A 22,130-nucleotide genomic window follows, 5' to 3' on the forward strand; every position below is an offset into this window, starting at 1 on the left:
TGCATATGGTCATATACGGGTTTTTCGCACGAAGCCGTATTGAACAGTATTTCTCGCGTTGTGAACTTGTGTATACAGCGGTCCCCCGGGTTCCTGTTAGTGTGTAATAACGCATTGATGAAAAACGATAAAAAAGGATAATTAGCTCACTGATAGTTTGATGTAGAGGCTGTGGAAATATCCACAAGTCGTGGTCTTTAAAATGCATTTGGTTTGAAGGCGTTCTGTGCTTCCATTGCGAAGATATGGACAAAAGAATATTCGTGCTTGGTTAAAACAAATGTCATAAAAATGAAAAAGTGAAGGCTGAGAAAGCATTCACAATGTATTCAAGAACTTCAAGCTAACTACCCCGGTGTAAAGTGTAGACTAAAACAACTTTTATGAAGAGGACCTATATGTTCCACAAAGAAACAAGGTCTAATATTTTAAAACCAAAGAAAATAATGTAACGCCCTCGCCTGGTGGTAAGGAGGAAGCGCCCCTAGGCGCTCGTAGTACCGCTGGGCATGCTGGGAGTGGTAGCCGGGAAGAGTCTGAGGGTCAGCACGATGACCAGCGGCTGACCCTACCTGTGTAAATAATGTCCTAGTAATTCTAGTGCCCTGTGTAGTCCTGTAAAAGTATAGTGTGTTGTTAGGTAATTACCACCCTAAATGTGTGTACGTGTTCGTCAGTCTCCTCATGTGTGTGTAGATCCTGTGTAGGGGGTTTTTGGTGTGGTTGTTAAATAAAGTCAGTGCTTGGTTAATCGCGTCTCCACTGTTCTTTAGTTCTGAAAAAGAACCTGCAAACGCTACATTGGTGTCAGAAGCGGGCAGAATGAACAACTCGTGGCAGACACTACCCGATTCCGTAAAGCGCCGGCTGACGCTGAAAGACGCAGAACCCATCGGCGGTGCACATAGGGAGCCTGAGCAACTCCTGGGTGCGACAGGTGGCCACAGCCCTTACCAGGGCTACCCAGTAGTGGTCCCGCCAGTAGAATTGGGGCGGCCGCCCCGGAGAGAGGATGCCCTCCCTGCCGGAGCCGATCAGCGATTCCCACACCCATCGGCGCGGGTGCGACCAGGTCGCTACGATGGTGAAGCGCCTTGGGAGACCTATGAGGCGCAGTTCCAGCTCGCGGCCCGGACGAATGGCTGGAGCCGGGCGGAGATGGCCGGCCACCTGGCGGCGGCGCTGGAAGGAGCGGCCTGCCAGGTGCTCCTGGACGTCCCGGAGGAGGACAGAGGCAACTACACGGCGCTGGCAGCAGCCCTCCAGCTGCGCTTCGGTGTAGAGGAGGCGCCGGACTTGATGCGGGAGAGGCTGACCCTGCGGCGGCGCCGACCAGGAGAGCGACTGGGCCCGGTCGCCGCGGATGTCATGTTCCTCGCCCGCCGAGGATACCCAACTTTCCCCCGGGAGGCGCAGCGGGAGATGGCTCTCCAGGCCTTTCTCAAGGCCCTCTCACCCGAGGAGCTGCGGCGCCACGTGCAGCTGGCCGCGCCAACATCGCTGGAGCAGGCCTTGGCCCTTGCTACACGGGCTGAGGCAGTGTTCGGGGTGACTGGAAGCGCCAGCAGACGCAGTGCGCCCTGCCGGCTGACCAAGGCGGCGACGGAGGAATCCAGCGAGGGGGAAGAGGAGCCAGCCCGTGCAGCGACCGCCGCGGAACAGCCCCGCACGCTGATTTGCAACTGCTGCGGGAAGAGAGGACACCGAGCCCGGTTCTGCCGGGCACCCGAACCTCGCTCTCCCCGATCGGCGTCGGGAAACGGGAACGGGGCGGCTCAGCGCGGGGAAGGCCGCCCTTGAGCACCTCAACCCCCGCTCCGGAGAGCGCTGTAAAAACCGGCGCCCCTCACGCCACCGTGGGGCGAGTCGGCTGTAGCCGGGGCCTGTACCTCCACTGCCGGATTGAGGACCAACCCTGCCTGGCCCTACTCGACACCGGTTCATCAGTAACCCTACTCCGGCCGGGCGTCCTCCCCGACACCGAGGGCACCAACCCCCCAGGATTGGAGGCCTCCAGCCTGCGGCTAAGGACCGTGCTCGCTGCAGTCCGGGGGAAACGGGTGCTTGCCTTCCGTCTGGTTGCAGCGACGGTGCGCCACCCCTGCTACCTTGCACCCATCCAGGAGGACTGCATTCTGGGGCTGGACCTACTGCAGCGAGTGGGAGCCAGGTTGGACTTGGACCGGCAGGAGTTGGTGTGGCAGGGGGAGCGACTGCACCTGGTGGAGGGCAGGTCCGGCGAAGGCCGAGGGACGCGGGCTTGCCGGAGCCGGGGGAACAAGAGGCGGCGGCGGCGGCGTCAGTCGCCGGGGCAGACCAGGCCTGCGAGCCGGGGAGCGAGCGTGCCGGATCCTGCCCCTGAGTCGGCCGGGGGGCCAGACAAGGCGGCGGCGGGGGCCGAGCGTTGCGTGGAAGCGAGGCGTGCCGTTGAGGACCTCTTCCAGCGGAGCTGCGAGGGCCTCGATCAGGACCAGCGGCAGCAGCTCCAGGAGCTACTCGCCCAGAACGAAGACCTCTTTGCGGCGAGAGATGAGGACTGCACCCCCACTGCCCTGGTCCAACACGAGATCAACACCGGCGACACTCGGCCCATCCGCATCCCACCGGGACGCATGGTCCACGCCAAGCGGACCGCCGCCGAGGAAAAGATCCGGGAGATGGCCGCAGCGGGGGTGATTGAGCCCTCCGCGAGCCCGTGGTCGGCGCTAGCCGTACTGGTAAAAAAAAAAGACGGCTCGTGGAGGTTCTGCGTCAACTACCGCAAGCTGAACGAGGTCACCCGGAAAGATTCCTACCCCCTGCCGAGGATAGATGACGCCCTGGACTACATCACCGGGTCGACCTGGTTCAGCTCCCTGGACCTCCGCTGCGGCTACTGGCAGGTACCGCTTGCTCCCGATGCTCGCCCGAAGATGGCCTTTTCCATCGGCCAGGGCCTCTGGCAGTTTACTGTCATGCCTTTTGGCCTTTGCAATGCCCCGGCGACGTTCGAGAGGCTGATGGAGAGGGTGCTGGCATCGGTCCCGCGGAACCAGTGTGTGTTGTATCTGGACGATCTGCTGGTTCATGCACGGAGTTTCGACCAGGCCTTGACGAACCTCCAGGCGGTGCTGGCCTGCATCCGCCGTGCTGGCCTGAGGCTCAACCCCCGCAAGTGCGAGCTCCTGCGGCGGGAGGTGACCTTCCTGGGACATGTTGTTGGACTGCGAGGGGTGGCTACGGACCCAGGTAAGGTCGCCGCAGTGAGGGGCTGGCCGACTCCACGCACCGTCGCGGAGCTCCGCAGCTTTCTGGGGTTGGCCTCGTACTATCGGAGGTTCGTCCGGGACTTTGCCAGCATCGCTGCCCCGCTGCACCGCCTCACCGACAAGGGCCGCCGTTTTGACTGGGACTCGGGCTGTGAGACTGCCTTTGGCCGGTTGCATGAAGCTCTGCGTGAAGCCTACCCCGACCCGCGGTTGCCGTATGTTCTCGACACCGACGCGAGTGACTCGGGGGTGGGGGCGGTGTTGGCGCAGGAGGGGCCGGATGGGGAGCGCGTAGTGGCTTACTATAGTCGGGCTCTGACTAGGCCTGAGCGGAACTACTGCGTGACCCGTCGCGAGCTGCTGGCGGTGATGGCGGCGGTCCACCACTTCAGGCCGTACCTGTTCGGGACCCGGTTCCGGTTGAGGACCGACCATGCGTCCCTCACCTGGCTGCTTCACTTTAAGGAGCCAGAGGGGCAGATGGCGCGATGGATAGAGATCCTGCAGGAGTACGACTTCACTGTCGTGCACCGTGCGGGGTCTCGCCATCTCAATGCCGACGCTCTCTCGCGGCGCCCCTGCGAGGCCGCAGACTGCCATCACTGCGCCCGGCGGGAGCAGCGTGAGGAGGCTGTCCGCACCGTGGTGGGGGTGAGCGCCGCGGCCACGGCCCGGGAGGGGCCGCTGGGGGTGGGCCTGCCAGACCTGGCGCAGCGTCAGGCAGCTGATCCTGACGTGGGGCTGGTGCTCCGCTGGAGGGCAGCAGGAGTGCGGCCTACGCGAGAGGAGCTCGCCCCGCACCCGAAGTCCGTCAAGGCCCTCTGCGCCCTGTGGGAGGCCTTGGAGGTAAAGGACGGGGTGCTGCGCCTGGGGTGGCGGGTACCCTCCAGTGGCGAGGTACGGTGGCAGCTGGTGGTGCCTCGGTCGCTCCGCGGGGCGGTGCTCCGAGCGGTGCACGGCCAGCCGGGTGTGGGGCACTTCGGCAGGAAAAACACCCTGCAGCGTCTCCGAGGCCATTTTTATTGGGGTCTTTGCCACCGGGACGTGGAGCGGTACTGCCGAACGTGTGCGGTGTGCGTGGCGCAGAAGGGTCCCCCCGAGCGCTCTCGGGCCCCCCTCCAACAACACCAGGTGGGGGCTCCAATGGAGCGGGTGGGAGTGGACGTTTTGGGCCCGTTTCTGCGCACCGAGGCCGGGATCCGCTACGTCTTGGTGGCCATGGATTACTTTACGAAGTGGCCGGAGGCCTACGCCCTCCCGGACCAGAGTGCCCCCACGGTGGCCGATGCACTGCTGGAGGGGATGTTTGCCAGGCTGGGGGTGCCGGAGGAGTTACACAGTGACCAGGGGCGTAACTTCGAGTCCCAGGTCTTCGCCAGAGTGTGCCAGCGCCTGGGGATTACTAAGACGCGGACCACCCCGCTGCATCCCCAGAGCAACGGGTTGGTAGAGCGGTTTAATCAGACGCTGGCCACCCAGCTGGCCACCCTGGTGTCCCGGCATCAACGGGACTGGGACCACCACCTCCCCCTTGCGCTCTGGGCGTATCGGACCACGGTCCAGGAATCCACCGGATGCACCCCGGCCTTGCTCATGCTAGGCCGGGAAATGCGAACACCGGTGGACCTGGTCTTCGGCCCGCCGCCCGGAGACGGGTCGGCACCACCGGCTGGACCGGACTACGAGTGGGACCTGCGGCAGCGGATGCAGTGGGTGCACAGCTTTGCACGGACCCACCTGACACAGGCGGGGGTCCGGCAGAAGCGGTACTACGACCTGCGCTGCAGGGGGCCTGCCTTCCAGCCCGGGGACTCGGTTTGGGTGTACAACCCGCGCCGCCGGAAAGGCCTCAGCCCTAAGCTGGCGCCGTCGTGGGAGGGGCCCGCTGAGGTACTCGGGGTGGTGGGCGAGGTCTGCTACCGTGTCCGGTTGCAGACACGGGGGAGAGTGGTGGTCCTGCACCGAGAGGAGGAGCCGTGTGGGGAGGCTCCAGAGGAGTACGAGTACAGCCTGAGGGGGGTGTTCGACGTCGGCGAGACACCAGACGCTTCAGGTGGGGGCAGTGTAACGCCCTCGCCTGGTGGTAAGGAGGAAGCGCCCCTAGGCGCTCGTAGTACCGCTGGGCATGCTGGGAGTGGTAGCCGGGAAGAGTCTGAGGGTCAGCACGATGACCAGCGGCTGACCCTACCTGTGTAAATAATGTCCTAGTAATTCTAGTGCCCTGTGTAGTCCTGTAAAAGTATAGTGTGTTGTTAGGTAATTACCACCCTAAATGTGTGTACGTGTTCGTCAGTCTCCTCATGTGTGTGTAGATCCTGTGTAGGGGTTTTTGGTGTGGTTGTTAAATAAAGTAAGTGCTTGGTTAATCGCGTCTCCACTGTTCTTTAGAACCTGCAAACGCTACAATAATACACAGGCTTACTTACACCCATTTGTAAAAACACATCCTGGTTACGATTTACAAATTATTTTAGAAGCATATATCCATTATATTAAACTAGCAGTAGAAGATTGCTTTTTATTGCGCATTTTTTTGCATGAAATGCATTAGAAATCGCGTTGCTAATTATATGATTTTTAATACCTGAAACAAGTATTCGTACCCTATAAAATACCATTTTACTAAAGCTAATCATGCTGCATGATTTCACAATTAACAGTTTGAGTAATTTACTAAAGTAATATTAACATTGTGACTTCAAAAGAATAGAAAATGCATGCACAGTATTATTTTTCTGAATATTAACGATGTTAAATTTGTCTTATTTATAAAGGACTGAAAGCAAAGAAAACTCAAGATCTTCTTTTTGAAAGACATTAAATCTTACCTCGTAAAACGTCATATCAGCCTTTACTTTCATTTGCACAGTATGCACAGTGCATTCAGCCATTCCACTTCGTCATTTGTTTTCCAGGAAACGTTTCTCTGTAGTTTGGATTTAAATTTTACCAAAGGTCCCTCTCGCGTCAAGGAGTGGTATTGTTCTTATTACGGATTACTAAAGGTCTATCGCTGGCTGTTGTCTCACGTTTGGTGAAACTGATTAAACATCTGACTACTTGTATTTTTAAAGCGGCTGTATTGTGTGGTCAGAATTTACAAGAACCGTTTTTTACATTTTTTTATTTCTGTATAGACTGTATAGAACCGGCATTCTCGCTGCATGTATTTAAACAGATAACTTCGATTTAAAGTGTACAAACGATCGTAAATTTATTTAATGTTAGTGAAAAGACTTTCATAAGCACATACTATATGTAAACACATAGAACATACAAAAAGTACATGAACCTTTACTCTGATTCGTTAAAAAAACGTATCTATACATTGTTAATGTTTTTTGTATTCATGTGATAAACACATGGAGCTTGATTTTATTTTGTTACATCGTTGACTTCACTCGAACTTTTAATACCATAATGAGCACTTCACTTATTTGTGCAAACTACTGAGATCACCTGAGACTCTGTAAGCAGGGATGGCAGTGATATTTGGGGTAGTCACTTAATCTTCAACAAATCTTTGAAGATCAAAGACACAAGTTTAGAGAGGTTTAGCATACAAGTATACTGTATATAAAGTAATACCATAGTGAATACATTTTATTTGCTTAGAAGACACTCTTATCCACTTAAAGCTGGTGATGCACTTCATCCACAACGGAAGCACAGCACACACTAGAATGATAGCCATGATGCAGTTGCAGCCCTACAATACAGCAGATCCAAGAAAGAAGCAATACATTGCTTCACCAGTTAAACTGAGGGGAAACTTCATGTTGGCAAGATTTATTAAGCCAAGAGTGAAATTTAACCAATACAGTTTAAAACCATTATAGTAGTTCAGGTGGGTAGGTGCGTCATTTCATTGTAGGTTTCATTTCACACCTCTCTTCACCTATCCTGACTTCACACTACCTGACTGACCACTCTTTCTATCCCCTGCTCCCACCTCCAGCCCTTCCTCTCTCTGAGATTTTGTTCTCCTATGCTTACTGATCTGTCTTTCTCACACCTGAAGAAGGCTCCACGGCCGATAATTTGTGTTTTCTTTCTTCTATTTTCAGCACGGAATAAACCTATTACTTGTTCCTTTAAACCATTATGTTTAGATGCTGGTTCAGAAGAAAAAGTGCCTCTGGTCCATCAAGAAACGTTTACAACAGCAACCTTAAAACGTCTTCCATTCCAGTATTTATTAGCTCCAACATTCCTTAGCATCTACCACATTACAAAAGAGATATGTCCATTTGTTATTGCAGTAATATTTCTGTCATATGAAGAAATATGTGGTGATGTGAAAATACAGTAGAAATGTTAAGTTCTGTAATATGGCATCCAAACAATCCGTTGAAAAAATGTTTTCTGTCTGTACATTTTTAGAAAACAAATATGCATAATAAGGTTTTACTTTTTTCTAGCTAAAAATATACATGGGATTTTGACAACCGCTGCAGAGGATTACTGTCAATTGACAAGAGATATCATCATCCATGGTGCTGGAGGAGACATGAACTTTCATTATCTGGTTGCCCTGGCAACTTCTCTGACTTCCAATGGTTTTCTTTGCTTCTGGGTTATGTGTGAATCTTAACCTTGTCTACAGAGTCAACACCTATAAAGCTGTTTTTAATATATCACTTTATTAACCCTTCATGCAATTTCTTGCATTAGGAATTATCTTTTCGCATACCCCAGCTTGCTCTCCATGAGACACACAGACACACAGATAGGGAGAGAGCCTGGGGTACAGGGTACAGTACTAATATTACACAATTTATTTTGCTCAAGACACATACATACTTAACACAAATAAAAATAAATTATGATTTTCTTGTAACATCTATGTATCTATGATTAAAAATGAATTTTCAGATTGTTATTTGGAGGCTTTAAAGGAAATAAGGATTAAGAACTGATTAATGCATCTTAAAAAGCACACTGCTGCCCATGTGAATACAATAGTGACAGACAAATTTACAGTTTTGGAGACAATGTCCAAAACGCTTTTTCAAAAAGTATCATTTAGCTTTGTATGGATATACAGAGAGGAATGATTGTTTAGGATGAGAAACACCTAACAAGGAATCAATGAGATTGTACTGGTAAATGTGATGGATTAGCTACTGTAACACATCATATGGGCTGTTTATCACCTATCTTGAGTGCGTGTAATCATAACATTGCCAGATAAGAAGCTTGTTTTATTCTCCCCAAAACCTGAATTCCAGTTCCTTTTTGCACATTTACAGTATTCCTTCTTACACCATCCATTTAATTCAACTGGTTAAACAACTGCTCACTTCTTCACCAAAGTGTATTGGGGGAGCTGTGCATGAACCACATGTTTATTGCCCTTCACTTCAAGGGTGGGTGTAATTAATGGAGTCCTCTATGTAAAGTGCTTTGGGATTGCAGGGAATGAAAAGAGTTATACAAAAGTATCATCAGTTATTACTACTACTACTATCATTACTACTACCTTTAAACATTGGACAAGGTTAAGGACAAATCCAGCCACAGTCCGTAATTCATGACTATAAGGTACAATTTGCAAAGGACACCATTGAGAGGACATCTATATAGGATCCATCTATTTTCTATTTGCTTTATCATGTACCTGGTCATGGGGGAGCCACGGACTATCCTGGAAAGCAACGGGCGCAAGGCAGGATATGCCCTAGATGGGACACCAGTCTATTGCAGGGCACATACAGACAGAAACATACACCCACTCACACCAGGGCCAGTTTTCCCAGAAACCCACCAGTATGTCTTTGGAGTGTGGGAGTGTTACAGTACGTCCCGGTGTGGTCCATGTTTTTTTGTTTTGATGCCATCTTCCACAGTTCCTGATTTTGGTTGTTCTCCTTTCCCATTGGTCCGTTAATTCATCCACTTTGCCATCATACGTAATCAGCTTCTCAACCTATCAGAACTCAGCATATTTAGTATTTAACTTGTAGGTTTTCAGAACGAAGGGGCCTTTCGCTTGACTTCAGTTCTGCTCAGCTCAGCTTTGTTTTGCTATGGCTTTGTTTCTCTCCATTTTAGTTCATTCCGCTTCGTGTGTGTTTCCGTATAGCTTCGGCTTTGTTGGTTTGTGTTAGTTTCCATGTACCTTTGTTTGTTTGTATTATCTTTACTTCGCCATTACCTTGCCCAAACGTATTATATCAACCTCTGTGTTCTTTTGTACCCTATTCCTAGTCTACTCTCATTTTCCCTTGTTTGTATTCGTAGTTCACTTGTGTATTTGTGCGAACTTTTGTGTAAAGAGTTAGTTTAGGTTAACGGGTACATTCTGCACACGTAGTTGGTCTGCGTATTAGAAACACTAGTTTAGGATGGGTGAGTGCCTTTTGTCTTGTATGGTTTTGGGTAGTTAGTAAAGATTAGCCAGGGCGTTAGAAGATGCCTAATACCGAGTGTTTCGGGTTTTGTTTTGGTAGATAGGTCAGCTTTCCCTCACTTTATTAGCCAGCTCTATTTTGTTTGTTATCTTCTTTTCTTTGGCACCGCTCTAGTTGCCTTTCCCTGTCTGTTTTTGTGTCCTTATACGGACCAGTCACTTATTCACATTAAAACAAATCCCTTTTGCACCAAACCTGTTGTCACGCTTCCTAAGTCCCTCACGAGAAACCCACCTGCATCCAAACCCATCCTAAATGTTACACCCCTTTACCCCTAGACACTTGGAGTTGTAACAGGGAGGAAACTGGAGCACCCTGAAGAAAACCACGTGAACACGGAGAGAATATACAAACTATGTACACATGCCTAGAATTCAACCCAGAGCTCCAGCATTGTGTGGCAGCAATATTAATCACTGCACCACTGTGCTGCCCCAGGAGGATATTTATGGAAATGATTATTTTTATGAAGAAATTAAATGTGATGTTTACTATGCTTAAAAAACAATAAAATCTGATCTATGTCAATTTATTTATTTATTGTAATTTAAGAGTCAATTTTAATGTCAGAAACAGTCTTGGAAAATCAGTGTTTGTTTTCAGCAATTTTAGCAAATACAAATACAAAAGGCAATCCTGCTCTTAGATGTCACACACACGGAATCTCCTGCTCCCTCACTTGAAATTTGGAGCCTCCTGCTTCTTCACTCGAAATCTGGAACTCCAGCTCCTCAGCTGTCACACACTCCACAAAGGGTATGGGTTATTTCCCTTGAATCCTTGAACTTCTACTGTAAGTCCACTTCCAACTGCTGACGTTACCACCTGACTCCACCAGGCTGGGTTCACACACACAACACTCATCTAAGGCTCCAGTGCCTCAGTCACACACTGAGACTCAATACTGTCATGAACACCACACTACCTCTCTGATCTCGTGGTCACACTCTCATGTCCCATGTCATGTCCCTGTGCAACTCGCAACTGCCGGAACACATTTTCTTCGAGCCCAGCCATAACTGTCTTTACTCTTTTTTTCGAACACTCTTGTCACTCCTTCCAGTGCATCTCCCTTGCCCCGTCTTATACCACTCAATACCAATACCCTAGTCCTGGGGTTCTTCACCTGGGGGTCATGACCCCGTATTCCCAGGGGGGTCGCTCAATAGGTAACAGAGACAGAATCAACCAAAACAGGTGGTAAACAGGATACATACACAGATTCAGGGTGGTTACACCTGCATGGTTAAGACTACAGTATTTACATTAGCAGGGTCACTTAGTGGTCACTCTGCGAGCCCAAAGACCATTCCCCGGCTACAACTCCCAGCCTGCTCTGTGGTGCGTCCGGCGAGGGTGCTACATTAATTCCTATTGGATGGGCCATGACTGCATTTATATTTGTAGCACTTTTTTTCTTCTGCACAAGGTAGTCGTGATTAGTCTAGCAATGGAACATTTGTAATAGGTGGCACTTGTAGAGTGAGAGCTAAAAATAATGTGAAGAAACACATAGCAGAAAACTAATTAATTTAAGGAAAGCTACAGGAGCTAAGAGGCCAAAATTAAGCCACCACTGTGAACCAGAAGGCACTTCAGGTGTCTTTCGTCATAGCTAACTGGATTGCCAAAACTGAGAAGGCACACACGTTAGGTGAGACTTTTTTCTTACAGTGCGCTAAGGAAACGGTTTCAATCATGTGTGGGAAAAGCACTGCAGAGCAACTAGCATTGATACCAGTATCAAATGATACTGTGTCTAACTGCACTGGGCTATGGCAAGAGATGTGGAAGAGTAGGTGATCGCTAAGATAAAATCTAGTGCGTATTTTTCTTTAAAACTTAACAAGACCACTGATCTCCGGCAATTCACAAATGCACCTTAACGCCAGATTTGTTAAAGAGGGAGAAATCAATGAGGATTTTTTGTTCTGTCGCCCTCTCCCCGAGCGTGCCACTGGCCATCAACTTTTCGTTTTGCTGGACACATATGTACGTGAGCATGAAATCAACTGGAACAAGTGTATGGGAATCTGCTCAGACGGTGCACGAGCTATGACTGGCAAACACAGTGGGTTAGTCACGAAATTACAGGCCATTGCTCTGTTTGCTTTTTGGACGCATTGTATGATCATAGACAAGCCCTCCTGGCTAAGAAAATGCCCCCCGAACTCAAACAAGTAACGGATGAAGCTGTTCATACTGTAAAATCGATCAAGGCCAGTGCAACAGACGCACGACTTTTAAAGATTATTCCAAAAATTAAGCATAGGATGACGGGAGAGGCAGCCTTTTGTTTCTACGCACCCAAACAGTGGAATAATATTCCTAAAAATATTAGAAAGGCTGGCTCTGTGGATATTTTTAAACGGCAGCTCAAAACCTATTTTTTAATAAGCTATAATTATTTTAAGTTGCTTAAATTTTTTTCTAACTTTATTTTTTGTAAAAAGCACTTTGAGTTGCAAATATTGTATGAAAGGTGCTATATAAATAAAAGTTGTTCTTATTATCATTATTGAGTGAGTAGGGTTACAATTTATACAATATGAAGACTTTTAAATCTGTGTGTGTGTGGGGGGGGTTAAGAACCCTGCCCTAGTCAATACCCTACTATATAGATGGAGTAAAGTAATGCAAAGTCTTAGAAAGAAAACTGTTTCAGAACTAAAACTGGGACAAAAATTCACCTTTCAGCCGGAAAATGGGCCTAAGCACAAAGCTAAAACTGCACTGGCTAATTGCTTCCAAAGGCGCTTTCACCAAATATTGTGTTCATGGGTCTCAATAGTTATTAAAAAAAAGCTAAGAACACCATTTAATGTTCCAATCCAGCCATATCTGACTTTCAAAGTTCATCCTTTTCCTGCAAAATGAAAGAAACAGGAAAAACAAAGATTAGTCTTCAAAAGAATAAACTGTATAAAGCAAACATGGGTATTGGTATGTTAGACTTTGCTTTTCAAACTCTATAGATCACAATGAATAAGGGACTGAGAACACCTATAAGAACATTTTGATACAAAAAGGACAAAAGTACAGAAAATATTAAATTAAAATGTGAGCAGTACAGAAAATCAAGTGCCATTCTTGAGAAACTATAATCTCAAGGTTTTCCCAAGGCCACAGGTTTATGACTCAGGAAAATGTTCTTGCATGTACCAACTTTATGAGCTCACAAAAATTAACAAAGGTATACTACTTGGCTATGATTACCATTTCCAGATGGTCACTAAGATAAAAAACATTTAAAAATTAACCTCAAACTGCCTATAAATGTGAAAGAATGGGTAATTTCCCATTTTCTGTCTACGTTGAAAAACCAAGGCCATTATCTTTTACAATATCGCTATCATATTATTCTCCTGTTTTAATGAGTCATTGTAAAAGAGCTCCACCTAAAACAAGTCTTAAATGCAACCTTTATTTAAGACCTGCATGTTGTGCAACCTTCCTCCAATTTTGCAATACAGTAACTATTTTAGCTGAACATCATTTATGCAAATGGAGGCATATTCTCCCTCTACAGAAGATTATTATTTTAAAGTCTGTCCTTCCTATACAGTGTGGTGAAAAAGTAAGCAAATCCCTTTAAGATTTTATACTTTAACATATTTAGACATAATTTATGTTCGTCCAGTCCTTACCGAGTCCTAAAATTAATTTCATTATGTATTTTTAAAAATCAGCCTGCATTCAATATCTCTGTGTGAAAAAGTAAGTGATTCAGTAACTTTTGGCACCCGCTTTAGCAGCAATAACTTAATTAAATTTCCTGTAATCAGTCTGTCACATCACCTGGGAGGAATTGGCCCACGTTTCCTTGCAAAGAGTTAAAGTTAGTATTCTTGTATTTCAGAAAAGAGAGAGCACATGTTCATTCATAATTATGGTTAAGGTTATATTTTTATGTATTTGACGTGGCTATATGTGACTGTACAATCTCAGAGAACCAGCAGCTGGCGATGAAAATGTATTTCTAGTTCAATTTGGGTTTACAGAACAGCTTAATGGATTTAAAAATTATGATAAGATCTATTGATATTAAACCATCTCCTATTTAGAAGAAAAACAATTATCATGACGTTTGAAATCTCCCTTAGTTCCCCATTGTACAGTTTAAATTCCCCAGTGGCTCAGAAATGCAGAATATCCTATCTTGGAGTTGGCCAATTTAAATTTTGAAGGACATGTGGAGGCGCAGTCCTATTAAAAAACTAAGGATTGTAAGGTTCTACATCTAAAATCATTACAGTTACATGGCTTTACATCTGAGAAGCCATGAAACTGTAACAGTACAATTTGAGAAATTGACCATGTGACAGCTTCTGTTCAATATATCAGCAGCAGCCCAGAAAGACAACTTGATTAATCATAATTTGTTTTAGAAAAGGAACAGGATCTATGTGATGAAAAATACAACAATATGTTTTACAGCAGCAGCTTGTATTGTTGACTAACATATTAATGTTGTAATTAATATGTCAAGAAGAAATATCTGGATATAGTTCTGCACAATTTTACAAGTTCTCATTTTACCTTTTTCCTATGACAGGTACATGGAAAGAGGTCATCCTTTGGTTGGCCCACTAGTTCCATTCCATCTCTAACTTTTGGTTCGTTTATTTGCAGGCTGGCATATTCCTAAATCACAAGCAAAATATAACTGTTTCAGTCTCTTAAGATTGTCAAGAGTAGTTGGTTAATTACATTATTACATGGTAACCTCTACCGCCGTCTGGACTATAATTTGCATATTTACAGTACAGTTTCTAAAGTGATATTTATATACTGTATAGGAGAGCCCACTTCATCCTCCAAACACATTATAAAGAAGTTCAGGTGAAGAAGTGGAAAAATTAATTTACCAATAGAATTAAATGGTAATGTCAGGATATCCACATTGTGCAACCTCTTTTTAATGTCTCAATTTAAGGATGGCACTTCTTACAGCACAGTGTTCTTAATCAAATTACATTCCAGATTGCCACATACTGCTCTACCAACACCACTAACAGCAGTAACCTTGTTTATAATGTTTATGTAATTAAATCCTGAAATCTTACGAGATCAGGATACAAAGTGGTAAAAAAAAGTTGTCACTACATTAAAATTTTAAAAATCTGTAATTTTAGTAGGTATTTCTGGACCTCTGCAAAAAAAAATGTGCTGCAATACTTGTGACATCAGCAACAAAGCTCTCAACTCTTGCAAACAACATTGTTCATATACTTGTTTGAGAAGTTCTAGAATTTATCAATTTAATATCCCCTTAGTGACAACTGTGTATATTATCTTTTTAAATTCTGTGCACATTTACAAATAATGATTTTAGTTGACAAAGACTTGCATTTCCAAATTGGTAAACAGCAAAGAAAAAAATATAAATACATAAAAAATAAACCATAGAAACTGTATGAAAAGGCAAACTTAAAGAAAACAAAAGTTGGATGATTTTAATAAACAAACAGCTACATACTTCAGAAATATTTGCATTCCACCCCATGATTTAAACCACCTAGTAGTGGTTGGTTTATGCAGAGATAATTTTCTTTTTTACATTACTGCAAAACACTTGACATCTGCAAAACGTGGCAATATATTAAAGTAGCATTTTACTATTATTTTACTAATATTTTTGATCTCACAGAAAGTTACAATCTAGCCTAATAAACAGAAAAGATTGAAACAATTAGGTCATAAAGTAATTTTATCTTATTGGAGAGGCTGGAGATACAATAGGTACTGTAAGTTTTTTTAGAAGAATAATACCAGGTTTAAAAGGCTTCTTAGAAATAGCCATATACATTTATAGCACAGCATGATAATATCAAACTGAAATACAGAATTTTTAAATGAATTTTTTAAACTTTAAGTTAAAAAATAATAATCAAGTCAGAGAGTAGATTCTAAAGAGAGCAGAATTACTTCTGACATCAGTTATGCACACCAATAAGATTGTGGATATTTACTTTGTAAGAAAGATTATATTTCTAAGTGATATTCAGTATGGAATTATGAATATGAGCATTATTTCTGCAAGGGATTTGCTTTTGGATCATTTTTAATGACACAGGTATGATCCCACCCAAGTCAATTTATTTTGGACTGCATCTGTAACATGCAGATCAATTTCAAGGGAAAGATTACTTCAACGCGATGCAATAATATTATAACTACATGAAGGCACACAATGCAAATGCGTACAGTAATGTGCAAATCATCTTCAGAAATATGAAAATTGCCTGTTTCTGTAAATCAACATATGCAGGAATCTCATTATGTATGCTGCTTATGTGTGGTTCCAGTGTAATAACACTTGTTTTAATAAAGTTCAGGACAAAGGAGTTGCTGAACTGCTTTGAAAAAAAATAGAAGGAAAAGAAAAATAATTCAGTGCCCGATCTCACGAAAAAGAAACCATTTTCTTCTATTCCAAAGACAGAGGTTCTTCCTTGCTGTTGTCATCAGATTATGTGAAGGGCATTGAAAGACTGTTTTACAGCAATACAGCAGTTCACCCAGCACAAGACAGTGCACTAATAAAGGAAAATGACTCTTTTCAAGGCCAAATCTATAAAACTGAGGACAAGGGCAAACTTCTGCTAAGAATAAATAGTTGCTTGCAGCCGTATTCATAGAACTATTACACAGCATTCATTTTGGAGACAGAAAACTCACTTTTTGAAAGTAAAAATAATTTAAAAAATAAATCTCAAACTAGTATCCTGAAAGAGGTCTCTCCTTCAATGGTTTTGTTTTTTTTTGCAAGAGAAAAAAAAGACATTAGTTCAACACAATTGAGATAATCTGGGGTTTATGCTTTTTGCACAATTATATTACAAAATCACTGTCTCCTTTGTACAAAGTGACTGCTTCAAGATTCTAGAAATCGTTGAATGGTAGCACTTGGTCAAACTCATAGAACGACAAATATACTCACGGTTGGATTGATAAATGGTTGAAGTTATGTACATAGATAGGCATATAAATATTTAAGCACTTAAACAGATCCATACATATATTGATATACTGTATACACAAAGAAATATATTTAGAGAAAGAGAAAATCCCAATGTTTGTATATTTCTTATATATTCAAATGTTTGATTTAGAGAGACAGCTTTATTGAAACTTCAGAAAAAAAAATAAGGGTTTCATTTTTACTTGTATTTGACATCTCTTTTGCAAGGTTTGCACAGATGTGTGTTGTGAACTCAATTACTGGGGGGTTTATAAGGTCTTCAAACATTTGTTCCAAGACACCACCCACCTCTATGGTTTAATTATTTAAGTGGAAAAAATAAAACTTCTACTTCTATCCAGGCTTTGAAATGTGTTATCTTAGAAACTAAGATTTAACACTCCACGGTGTAGAATAATTGTTTTTAGGCTAAAGTTGACTTAGAAAAGAAATACCCATTATTAAATAAAAATGTTTGGAAATCTATTTCACATTAAAAATTTAAGTTTACCATGAAGAGTTTGAAATAATAACAAAATATATTATCCCCCATCAGATTTGTCCGGGCAAAGTCCTGGCCAGTTTTTGCAATTTTCTTTGCCTAATTGGGAAGAGAAAAAAGGCATTAATTTATGTGCAGACAAGGTTTATTGAGATTTATACCTACTAAACGCACACCTAGTACTTATATGAATAAAGAGTTCTGTATTGTGTTTGTTCACATTATACTGCTGCTGAGTGCTGAAAACATCAATGACTTATACATTTACAAATATGTCCTCACAGTTAAGAAACCCCACAGGTAACTACCAATTTATTTAAACCAATTCCTATCACACACATGGGGAGGAACGCGACTTCAGATGATTACCAGTACGTCTTGCAGTATTCTGTGCTTGTGCTTTTTTGTCTCTCTTATTTTGTAAGTAAATTTCAGTATAAAAGCAGTTTAAGAAACAGTTATTAATGTTTTTAATTGGCATTTGAACAGTCATTGGAATGTAACTGTGTTTTATACAACTCTGATCACTGCTACAAGCCTCATACTACAGATTAGCTCAGGAGAAAAGACAGTATACATGGGTTCTCTACACTGTGTACATTAACATTTACATTAACTTGCTGCATCTCTTATGTGAAGATTTATTTTTTATAAAATGAGAAATTACCATGGCAGGTTACCAATTACCATGCCAAGATAACAAACTCCCAGCCTTGTACATGTTATATTTTTCCATTTAAAAACTTTCATACAGATGCAGCCATTCAAATTGCACGGTACAAACCCGTACCGCATGTAACCACCTACGTCATACCGCGGTACGTGATTGGCTGGCCAAAATGACTGACTCGTGGTGCATTAGTCGGTAGTGAAAATATTTAATAATTTAATCTCTTTACTGTGAATGTTTTAATCCGCTTAGTATTGAATATTTATATGGAATTTTACAACTAAAGTGAAATTATAGTAGCTGAGCACAAAAAGAAGAGGAGCATAACGCATCTGATGATCATAAACAATATTAATTTAGGAGCATAAACATATTATGTAAACTGTATATGGCTGGTATCGGTAGTTTAAAGAAAAAAATACCAGTATTCCACTTTTTTCCTAAATATTTTAGGCATCAAAGTCTTATATGTGGTTATTTTGGAAACATTTTTACGTGCTCCTTCTGACTATATTAAGTTTACACCTCACACCTGAAGAAGGCTCCACGGCCGAAACGTTGTGTTCTCTTTCTTCTTTTTTTCAGCATGGAATAAACCTATTACTTGTTACTTTGCAGCCTACGCATGCTGACGCAGCTACCCACCTATATTAAGTTTATATACTTTGTAAAAAGTTATAATGTTTTAATCTTTTCTCCAAATATGCTTGTTATCACAGTAAACAAAAACATACTTTTAGAATTTGATTAATAGGGAATATAATATGGAATTGCGTATCTAAAGAAATTAATAACGATATAATTATATTCATGTACAGTAGCTCAAATGATCACAGTAGTACACTGTCTTTGGATATGTCTGTTTCATATCTATCGAGTTTCACTCCTTTACACGTGATTACATCTGTGGCGTGACGGCTTAAGCATGTGCTTTATATGCCTGAGGTCGGAGGTTTCAGCCCAGCTGTTGCCATGAGTTTTCTTTAAAGAAATAAATATTTCTTTAAAGAAATAAATATTTCTTTGAAAAACGAAATAAGCAAATATTATGGACACCATATTGACATTTTTTATATTTCTAAATATCACAATGTGTTCGGAGCTAAGTCATTTATTAATAACAACGAATAATTTCAAGGGCATATCTAAAGAAATAAATAACTATATAATTAAATTCATATACTGTCTGGCGGAATAAACTGAAGAAGTAGTTAATGCGACACGGAAGATAGTATTAATAATATAGCACTTTCAGGCTCACGTGGGTATGTGCCCTACCAGCTCCAGAGTCACCCAACAGGGAAGCAGGCAGTCGAGCTACAGTGAGATGTGCCCTCAACCCTGATGGACCAGGTCCCTTCTTTTCATATGAAAGGCAGTGACGTCACCGCGCTGACAAGCCCTCAGTCACCTGACCAGCGGATGCACTGCATCAGAGTCAGTATAGTTTCTGGGAAATACATTTTTCCTGCATCAAAGTTCATTCAGAATGCCCTACATTACAAACTCCAAGCGTTTCATTTTGAGCTGAAGACCCTCACACCTGAAGATGGCTTCACAGCCGAAACGTTGTGTTTTCTCTGTTCTCTCTTCAGCATGGAATAAACCTACTACTTATTCCTTTGCAGACTACACAGGCTGACACGGATACCCACCTTAAGTAGTGTTGTACGGCGATAATAGACGTGGGTAATGTCATCCCCATTAAACAATGTGCTCATTGTGCAAATCCTGCTAAACTAAAAATTAGACACAAGAAGATTATTATTGGACAATATTGTCAGGGTCTGGCGGAATTTCTCTGTTAACTGAAGAGTTATAGAGGAGACACGCATCACCTCTTTTTACACTTGTAAAAAAAACATTCCACTCAGTGGGCGATGGATTGCTATCTCAATCACCTACTAATTCATTTTACACCACGGGAAGACAGGAGAATGTGATTGCACTGTATCTGTGCGGAATGTGTGTTGCCTTTACAAAATTAAAGTATTTAAAATGTAGAATTAAAATGTAAAAAAAAAACTTGCAGTTTACACAAAGATTCTAAGATGATCACGAGGAAGTGTATTGCATGTCTAATGGTCTAACCCCATTACCCCCATTTTGATTAAAATCTCAAACGCATGTTTAATTAAATGCCTTTATTGATGCACAATCTGACAATGCAATGTAAATTGTTATCTTTGTCTTCTAAGTCCCTTAATTAATAAGCATAGCTTTCTCACCATTTAGATTTATTTTTCATACCATCGTTAAACAAAGCAGGAATGTATTGTACTTCCTTGTGGGATCAAACGTGGAAAGATTAGATTGTAATTGTTTTTATTTTTAAATACATTTTAGAAAAGTGTCATCTATACCAAAATGTTGTATTTATTTAATACAACTTGATAATTATATTAATAGAGATAAGCTCTCTATTAAAGCTCAGATCAAAGATCAAACACAGATCAAACAGCAATATCTCACACACTGGGACTGATCTCTGATGTGGTTGAGTGTGAGTGGTGTGCTCTAGGAGGCTAGCTGGTGTCTGTGTGGTTCGGGCCAGCTGGCTGTGCCGAAAAATAAATAGAACATTAAATAGAACCGGTTTAAGAGCTCTAGAGCATAGTGTAGTTTTTGTGAACACAACTTTGTCAGTCAGTGAAAAAAAAGACCGTGGGCACTGTTCCTCCCCCCTACATTCTCAGAGTAGAATAGGCGAACCTTCCAACGAAAGACAGTCCCCCTTACCGCAACGGACAGACAGACAAATGTTTTCACTGCCTATTATTTGAGGCTGAGGTCCCTGCTAGCAATCCAGAGGGAAAGGCAGTGACGTCACCGTGCCGGCAAGCATACTCTTTAGATACTCGATTCCATATTATATTCCCTGTTAATCAAATTCTAAAAGTATGCTTTTAAAAAACACCAGTTCAAAGTATGCTCTAAAAGGGTATTCGCAGAAACACAGAAATAATTTTTAGAATCCGCTAAATAGAGAATATAATATGGAATCGATTATCTAAAGAAATTAATAACAATATTAATTTAAGGATCTAAATATATGTATTTATATAGCTGGTAGTATTACTGTAATCCTCTTTCTTTGTAAACATGTTTTATGTTTAATTTGTAATTTTAATCAATAATTAGTATTAAAATTCACACTGTGATAAATTGTTACACTTCCAGATCTTGTAAAAACATTCATTTGCAAGACTGTGTTCAAACATATGTTACATTTGACTATAAAAAAACAGGGTTTCTCCCTAGTTTATCTCACCCTCTGTGATTCGCAGAATGGTTACAAATGGAACAGGTCAGGCAGGCAGAGGGAACGGGGGGGTTGGGCGGTGGAACTGTTACCTGTCCTGGATAAAGCGGTTAGAAAATAGATAGATTTACACTTGTAAAAAACGTTCCAATTTTAATGCGATACGGAAGATATTATTGATAATAAATGACATTGGATGGTCTGTAAACTTAACATTTTCTTTCCAGCTTAGAATTAACTTTTACTTTATGTAATGCAGCTCCATACTTCTCACAAAGGCTAGGAGTGTTAAGACCCCGCTGTGTAATGTTATGTAGAATAGACAGTTCTGGGGGAATTTTCAGTAGCATGCTCTGTTGTCATTATCACTGTTTTCACAACCTTCAATTTATTAAACGTCTGTTATAGAGACAGCTTTGGCAAAATCTATGGATACTTTGCCCTTGAGCTGTGAAGCTTTTAGATTCTTTGGGTCCTTTATGCAGACCTCTCAACTGTAGGAGCACCCATTATTTAAAGGATTTAAAAAACTTTGGCTTTCAATACAATGTGAGTGTAACTTCATGCATTCCTCCTCATAGCACTTTACACTTAGTTTAAACTACTGAGTGAACTAGGTTTAATACAGACAGCAAGGGGCAGTTCTTTAGCCAGTTGTGGGTCAACTTCAACATATGTACAACTGTGTTTTTGATCATTTTACTTGGGCTTCTTTAAAAAAAGCAGGATAAGGTCCTCACTCACACTTGCAGTATTGACTGCCCAACGCACGGAACAAACATGCTGGACAATGTTTACACTCTCTTCCGGGATGGTTACAAAGCCCTCCCCCGACCACCTTTCGGCAAATCCGATCACGCCTCCATTCTGCTACTTCCCGTTAACAAGCAGAAGCTTAAACGGGAGAGGCCAGCGTTAAGAACCATTCAACGTTGGTCGGATGAATCGGATTTTATACTAAATAACTGTTTTGCTATCACTGACTGGCAGATCTTCCGCGAAGCTGTCGAAAATAATATCAATCTGTATACGGACTATGTTACTGGCTACATCAGTAAATGTATTAAAGAC

The 22,130-nt window shown here is 43.0% G+C and overlaps 2 protein-coding genes across 7 annotated transcripts in view; both read right to left on the reverse strand.

Annotated features, from left to right (window-relative positions):
- tex30 (testis expressed 30) overlaps positions 1–7,991 on the reverse strand; it is a 22,371-nt gene extending 14,380 nt beyond the window's left edge. The window contains 1 exon segment of the mRNA XM_088644363.1: positions 6,077–7,991. Coding sequence (XP_088500489.1) covers positions 6,077–6,139 — 63 coding nt within the window. The 5' untranslated portion in view covers positions 6,140–7,991.
- A 440-nt stretch (positions 7,992–8,431) lies between these two features.
- The window catches only part of poglut2 (protein O-glucosyltransferase 2), a 49,957-nt gene continuing 36,258 nt past the window's right edge, over positions 8,432–22,130 (reverse strand). For 5 of the 6 annotated variants that reach the window (XM_088607596.1, XM_088607568.1, XM_088607605.1 and 2 more), the window contains 3 exons: positions 17,137–17,226; positions 14,201–14,305; positions 8,432–12,527 (listed from right to left, as the gene is read on the reverse strand). In XM_088607596.1, coding sequence (XP_088463722.1) covers positions 12,510–12,527; positions 14,201–14,305; positions 17,137–17,226 — 213 coding nt within the window. In that variant the 3' untranslated portion in view covers positions 8,432–12,509. The remainder of the gene's footprint in view (positions 12,528–14,200; positions 14,306–17,136; positions 17,227–22,130) is intronic. The other variant, XM_088607586.1, reaches the window with a different exon arrangement.

The sequence above is a fragment of the Lepisosteus platostomus genome, chromosome 2 (genome assembly GCF_059453375.1).
Source record: "Lepisosteus platostomus isolate fLepPlt1 chromosome 2, fLepPlt1.hap1, whole genome shotgun sequence".
In the NCBI taxonomy this organism is placed as follows: domain Eukaryota; kingdom Metazoa; phylum Chordata; class Actinopteri; order Semionotiformes; family Lepisosteidae; genus Lepisosteus; species Lepisosteus platostomus.